The sequence below is a fragment of the Corvus brachyrhynchos genome, unplaced genomic scaffold (assembly GCF_000691975.1).
Source record: "Corvus brachyrhynchos isolate BGI_N302 unplaced genomic scaffold, ASM69197v1 scaffold215, whole genome shotgun sequence".
NCBI lineage: Eukaryota > Metazoa > Chordata > Aves > Passeriformes > Corvidae > Corvus > Corvus brachyrhynchos.
In genome coordinates this window covers 341,373-348,025 of record NW_008237887.1, presented here as the reverse complement: position 1 = coordinate 348,025, position 6,653 = coordinate 341,373, and the positions used below count along the sequence as shown (strand labels likewise).

At 54.1% G+C, this 6,653-nt stretch overlaps 1 protein-coding gene across 1 annotated transcript in view; it reads right to left on the bottom strand.

Moving 5' to 3' along the window:
* Positions 1 to 1,542: 1,542 nt before the first annotated feature.
* The window catches only part of EPHA2 (EPH receptor A2), a 10,246-nt gene continuing 5,135 nt past the window's right edge, over positions 1,543 to 6,653 (bottom strand). Inside the window, 12 exon segments of the mRNA XM_017732695.1 lie at positions 1,543 to 1,676; positions 2,413 to 2,568; positions 3,601 to 3,794; positions 4,016 to 4,165; positions 4,393 to 4,602; positions 4,711 to 4,772; positions 5,356 to 5,538; positions 5,622 to 5,747; positions 5,826 to 5,881; positions 5,992 to 6,067; positions 6,070 to 6,259; positions 6,582 to 6,649. Coding sequence (XP_017588184.1) covers positions 1,571 to 1,676; positions 2,413 to 2,568; positions 3,601 to 3,794; positions 4,016 to 4,165; positions 4,393 to 4,602; positions 4,711 to 4,772; positions 5,356 to 5,538; positions 5,622 to 5,747; positions 5,826 to 5,881; positions 5,992 to 6,067; positions 6,070 to 6,259; positions 6,582 to 6,649 — 1,577 coding nt within the window. The 3' untranslated portion in view covers positions 1,543 to 1,570.

The following is a 6,653-nucleotide window of genomic DNA, read 5'->3' as shown; positions in this document are numbered from 1 at the left end:
GGGCTTGGGTGGTCAGCGGGGCAGCGCCCACGGGGGGCACCCCCAGCCCTGCCCGTCACCCCAAAAGCCGCGCTGGCCCCGTGCCTCAGTTTCCCCATGGCTTCCCCAGCCCCACGGGTTCCTTGTCCGGCCCCGCCCTCGGCACACAGGCGATAAGGGGCTGCGATAAGGAGCCCAAATCCGGGGTGTCCCCCCCGATCCGGCTCCTCCCGGGCGCCGCTGGACTTTGAGCCAGGATCGAGGCCGGCGCCGCGGCTGAGACCGACAAACTCGTGACACCCACAGGCCAAAATGCCCCAAAATGGGGTGAAACCCCCCCAAACGGCGGGTTTTGCAGCACGATGTTGGTGCGCCCGCACCTCCCACCCGTCCCTTATTATGGTTTGTGGCAGAAAAAAAAAGTGAAAACCCTTTTTCCGGCGTTTTCCTACCCAGTTATTTGCAGGCTCCGGGCAGCCGGCGCGGCCGGGCTTTGGCTTCGGGGGAGCGGCAGGGGATGAAAAGGCCAAATTCCTCCTGGGTTTTGCTGGGGAAAGAGGCCCCGGATGGGAAACACTCCTGGAGCCGTGTGAAACCCCTAAAAATCCCTGATAACGCCCTAAAAACTTTAAACCCCTTAAAAAGCCCTCTTTAACCCGTTTTAAACCCCGTTAAAACCCCTAAACCCCCCCACTTCTAAAATCCCCTTAACCCCCCCATAAAAATCCCTAAATAAAAACCCTTAAAAAACATTAAACCCCTCTAAAAATAACTTAAAACCCCTTTAAAGCCCCTAAACCCCCTTACAGACCCTGATAACTCCTTAAAAAACCTTACAATGACTGAAAAAAAAAAAAAATCTTTAAACCTCCTTAACTCCCCCTTAATGCCCCCCAAAAAATCCTTAAAACACCCTAAAACCCCCTTTAAAATCCTCTTATAAACCTTTAAATTCCCTTAAAACTCCTAAAATCCAAGGGAAACCCTCTCTCTTTGCCCCCCAAATTCCCTCAATCTCTGTGAACCAGTGGGAAACACAATATTCTAGAAAACAAAAAAGCACATATTTTTATTCAAAACCCCACGAAAATCCCCATAAATCCCTGAAAAAAAGGGGGAAAAAAGCATCCGAGGTTTTTTTTAAATTTCCCCCTTTTTTTCTTTCCCATACCTGACACGACCTTTAATTCCTCGCAATAAATATACAAAAATAGAATAAATTAGGTTAAAAAATACAAGGCAACACTGGCAGATCAGCATTAAAAGGGAACAAAACCACCCAAAAACCCGGTGGGAGAGGAATAAATAGGGAGAAAAAAAAAGCAAAAATAAATCAGTTTTGGGACTGAGCCCTTTTTTTCTTGAAATGTGGGGGAAAAATAAGAAGAAAAATCCCTCCCCCAGCTCCAAACGAGCTTGAAATTCCATTTTTTTAGGGGGGAGGGCAGGGGCAGCACCTGTCTCATCCCCAAGCACGGGGACAGTATCAATAATAACACTATTAAAAAAACCCTTAATAATTACAGAAATAATAAATAAACCCCTCGGGGAGGAGGGGGGGTCTTCATGTGGTGTTCTGGGGTGTTTGGGGTCAGCCCGGGGCCCCCCCGGCGCCCGCCTGCTCCTGCAGCCCCAGCAGGCTGTAGGCGATGCGCTTCTGGTGCCCCGGCAGCCGCACCCCGATCCGCTTGATGTCCCTGGGAAAAGGGGAGAGGAAATCAGGACTGGTGGAGCAAAGAGCCTGGAACGGGGCTGGCAGGGGATGGGTGATGAGCAGCATTCCCGGTGCGTGGATGGGTGGGTGGGTGGATGGACATGGCTCATCCCGAGGGAGGGATGGACATGGCTCATCCTGAGGAAGGGAGGGATGGACATGGCTCATCCCAAGGGACAGATGGACGGACAGGGCTCATCCCGAGGGAGGGATGGACATGGCTCATCCTGAGGGACGGATGGACGGACATGGCTCATCCCGAGGGACAGATGGATGGACCCGGCTCATCCCGAGGGAGGGATGGACATGGCTCATCCTGAGGGACGGATGGACGGACATGGCTCATCCCGAGGGACAGATGGATGGACACGGCTCATCCCAAGGGATAGATGGATGGACACGGCTCATCCCAAGGGATAGATGGATGGACACGGCTCATCCCAAGGGATAGATGGATGGACACGGCTCATCCCAAGGGATAGATGGATGGACACGGCTCATCCCGAGGGATAGATGGACGGACACAGCTCATCCCGGCCTCTCCAGCCAAGGAACATCTAATTTTATCCCATCCCCCGGGCTGCCAAGGCCACGGAAGTGGTTTCCGTTCCCAGCACATCCCTGTCCCACGGGAGCTGGAGGGGGGTGTGGGGACAGCGTGGGGACAGTACGGGAATATCAAGGGGACAGCCCAGGGACAGCCCAGGGACAGGACTCACTCGCTGGTCATCTGCAGGACCTTCTCGATGGTGCTGTAGCCCGAGGCCATGAAGGTCTCGGTGTACTGGGGCATCCGGATGGACTCCAGCCACTCCGGGACGGAGCGGAATGGGACGCCCTCGGAGCCGCTGGTGCTGGGCAGGCGGATGGACACCCTGGGGAGGCGGACGGACAAATGATGCAAAACCAGAAAGATCCAAGAAAACGGCGCAGAAACGTGAGATTGGAAAAATGACGTGAAAACAGAAGGGTGTAAAAATGATGCAGAAAGGAAACGATGCAAAAAATGGTGTCCAAATGGAGGGATGTGAAAAAATAATGCAAAAATGGGGAGGTGCAAAATAAAGTGAAAATGAGAGGCTGCAAAAAATGATGCAGAAATGAAGCAATGCAAAAAATGGTGCAGGAACGGAAAGGTGCAAAAATGGGGCAGGAATGAAAGGGTGGAATAAAAAGATGTGAAAATGGAAGGATGGAAAAATAACACAGCAAAAAATAACATGAAAATGGAAAGATGAGAAATTCTGCAGAAGTGGAAAGGTGAAAAAAATAATGCAAAAACTGGAAGATTGCAAAAATAGCGCAGAAGTTAAATGATGCAAAAAATGACGTGAAAGTGGAAGGTTAAAAAAATGATGCAGAAATGGAAGGATGCAAAAAATTATGTGAAAAAGGAAGGCTGGAGAAACACAGAAATTGGAAGATGCAAAAAAAGGTGCAGAAAAGAAAGGATAGGAAAATGATGCAGAAATGGGGAGATGCCAAAAAATAAATGCAAAAATGAGATGATGAAATGACGATGCAAAAAGTGGAAGTGTGAAAATGGGGAAGTACCAAAAAACGATGCAGGAATGGAGATGCCAAAAGCAACGTGAGAGTGCCGAGATGCAAAACCCAACCCAAACCAGCACCACAAGAGTGCAAAAAATGCGAAGATGAAAACAAAATGATGGAAAGATGGGCAAGGATCAGAGAATCCCAGACTGGTTTGGTGGGAAGGGATTTTAAAGCCCATCCAGTCCCACCCCTGCCATGGGCAGGGACACCTTCCACTGTCCCAGGCTGCTCCAAGACCCGTCCAGCCTGGCCTTGGACACTGCCAGGGATGGAGCATCCACAGCTTCTCTGGACAACTGCTCCCTTCCCACTTCTTGCCCCCACCTCATCCCGGTGCTCCCTGCACTCACCGGGGGTCGAAATCCGCCAGTGCCTTGAGGGAGTCGGGGGCGCGGATGAGTTTGTCAAGGATGCTGACGATGTCGGCGAATTTGGGGCGCCGGGAGCGCTCCTGCTGCCAGCACTGCATCATCAGCTGGTAGATGGCCGAGGGACAGTCCAGTGGCGCCGGGAGGCGGAAGCCCTCGTTGATGGCCTTCATCACCTACAAGGAGGAGGAGGAGGGTCAGTGATGGTCTCCCAAACAAGCTGCTCATTCACAGAATTCCAGAACTGTTGGGGTTGGAAGGACCTTAAAGCTCTTCTCATTGCAGCCCCTGCCATGGGCAGGGACACCTGCCACTAGACCAGGTTGATCCCAGCCTTGTCCCACCTGCCCTTGAACGTCTCCCAAAAAACTGGTGATGGTGGAGGGTGGGCTCTCACCTCGTGGTTGGAGAGCTCCCAGTAGGGCCGCTCGCCGTAGGACATCACCTCCCACATGACGATGCCGTAGCTCCAGACGTCGCTGGCGGAGGTGAACTTCCGGTAGGAGATGGCTTCGGGTGCTGTCCAACGGATCGGGATCTTCCCGCCCTACGGCAACACCGGGCTCAACCCTGCACCCCCAAAAGAGCCACCTCCACCATGGCCAACCACCTCGCCTTGTTCAACCACCCCAACATGGCCAACCGTGATGGACAATCACCCACCTTGGGCAACCACCCCAGCATGACCAACCACCCCCTCACCTTGGCCAGCCACCCTTCCATGGCCAACCAGCCACCCTTCCATGGCCATCACCCCGCCGCAGTGAGACTCACGCTGGTGGTGTAGGTGGCTTCAGGGTCATCTTCCAGCACCCTCGAGAGCCCGAAATCGGACACTTTGCACACCAGGTTGCTGTTCACCAGGATGTTCCTGGCGGCCAGGTCCCGATGGACATAATTCATGTTGGCCAAGTACTTCATGCCGGCGGCGATGCCCCTCAACATCCCCACCAGCTGGATGATTCCAAATTCGCCCTCTTTTTCCTGGGAAAAGGAGAGAATCCAGCCTGGAATCCACCTGTTGTCCCACCTCCCATGGTGGGTGTTGGAGGTTCCACCACCCTGTGGTCGTTGCCACCACATGTCACCTACCCGCAGGAATTTATCCAGCGCCCCGTTCTCCATGTACTCCGTGATGATCATGAAGGGCTTGTCTGTACAAAAAAAGACCCCAAAATAGGTAAAAGCCCCCAAAAATATCCCTCCAACCCCCCCAAAAAAGTCACCTCCCCCTAAAATCTCTGAACCTCCTACAAGCCCTCTCAAAATCCTCAAAATCCCATGCCTGATGCTCCTCAAAAAACCCCAACCACCAAAACCAACCCCAACCCTGTAAAAATAATAAAAAAACTCCAACTACCCCCAAAAGCCCAAACCCTCCCAAATCCCCCCAAAAACCCCAGACCCCCAACTCGCCAAAAGATCACCTCCAATAAACATTCCCAAAATAACAAAAAGCCTCAACCCCTTACAGACCCCAATAACCCCCAACTGCCAAAACCCCAAAATAACTCCCCGAACTCCTACAAAAATCCCCTAAGCTCACCCTAAAACCTCCCAAATAAACTTGAATTCCCCCCCAAAAAAACCCCCAACCTCATCCCCCAGAACAACCCAAATTCCCCTTTGCCCCGTTGCTCAAAACTCCCTATTTTTATATCTCTTTTTTTGGGGCGTTTTGCTGGGAAATTGATGTGGGATTTTTTGGGGGGAGGACAGGACATAGAGGCCACTCACACTTGGAGACAACACCCTCGAGGCGGATGATGTTGTGGTGGCAGAACTGTCCCATGATGGTGGCCTCGCTCAGGAAGTCCACGCGCTGCTTCTCCGTGTACCCCACCTTCAACGTCTTGATGGCCACCGGCACCTCCTTCCTGCCGCGCTTCAGGGTGCCCTTGTACACCTCCCCAAATTCACCTGCTCCGAAAAACACGGGGCGCCCTTAACCCCCCTGCCCCACCCCGATTTCGGGGTGTCTCTGGGGGGACAAAGCCACGCACCAGCGCCGATGACCTTCTGGCGGGTGATGAAGGACGGAGGGATCTCAGTGGTGAACTTGAGCATGGCTTGGTTGGGGTCTTCGTACGTGTGGGGGTCAACGTAGGTCTTGAGGGGCTTCAGCTGGTCTGGGGGTGTCAAGGAGGGGGTCAGCACCCCTGTCACCCCCCACCCATCCCCGTTGTCCCCACTGTCCCACGGCTCACCTGACTTGGAGAAGTAGACGTCCTCGGCGGATTGGCGTGGCCGCGACCTCCTCCTCCTGCGGAAAAGCAGCGTTTTGTCCCAAAAGATCATCCCTTGCCCATATTTGGTGGTGGGACAATGACATTTTGGTTTTTTGGGGGTTCTCTGGGGGGTTTGTCTCCTTACCGCCGGAGGATGTAGAGGATAGCGGTCAAGAGCAGGACGACAAAGACGACCCCTGCAACCCCTGGAGCCCCCACCCCGCACTCCCGACACCCCCTGGCCCCTCCTCACCCTCGGGCAGGGTCTCGAACTCGTGCTGGGGGCTGAAGGCCCCCTGGCCGTCAGCAGTGAGAGCCTGGACCCGAACCACGTAGGCAGTGCCTGGGGACAGCTTGGGCAGGGTGACAGAGGTGCCCTCGCAGCGCAGCACCGAGTAGCTGTTCTCATCCACCTGGGGACATGGCAGGGTGACGCTGGGGTGACACGCAGGGAGGGGTGGCACGGGTGGGGCAAAGATGGAGGTGACATGGGTGACAGGGATGGGGAGGTGACAGGGATGGGGAGGTGACAGGGATGGGGAGGTGACAGGGATGGGGAGGTGATGTGGATCAGGGCAAGGATGGGGGGTAACACAGATGGAAGGGACAAGGAGGAAGGGATGATGTGGATGGTGACATGGATGGAGATTGCATCGACAGAGGTGACACAGCTGAGGGCAAGGATGGAGATGACACGGATGGAGGGGCGGGTTTGGGGGTGTCAGGCTGGGTCACCTTCTTGCTGTAGGTGACCTCGTACTTCCAGACCCGGCTCTGCTGACGCAGCGGCACCGGCCACGACACGAC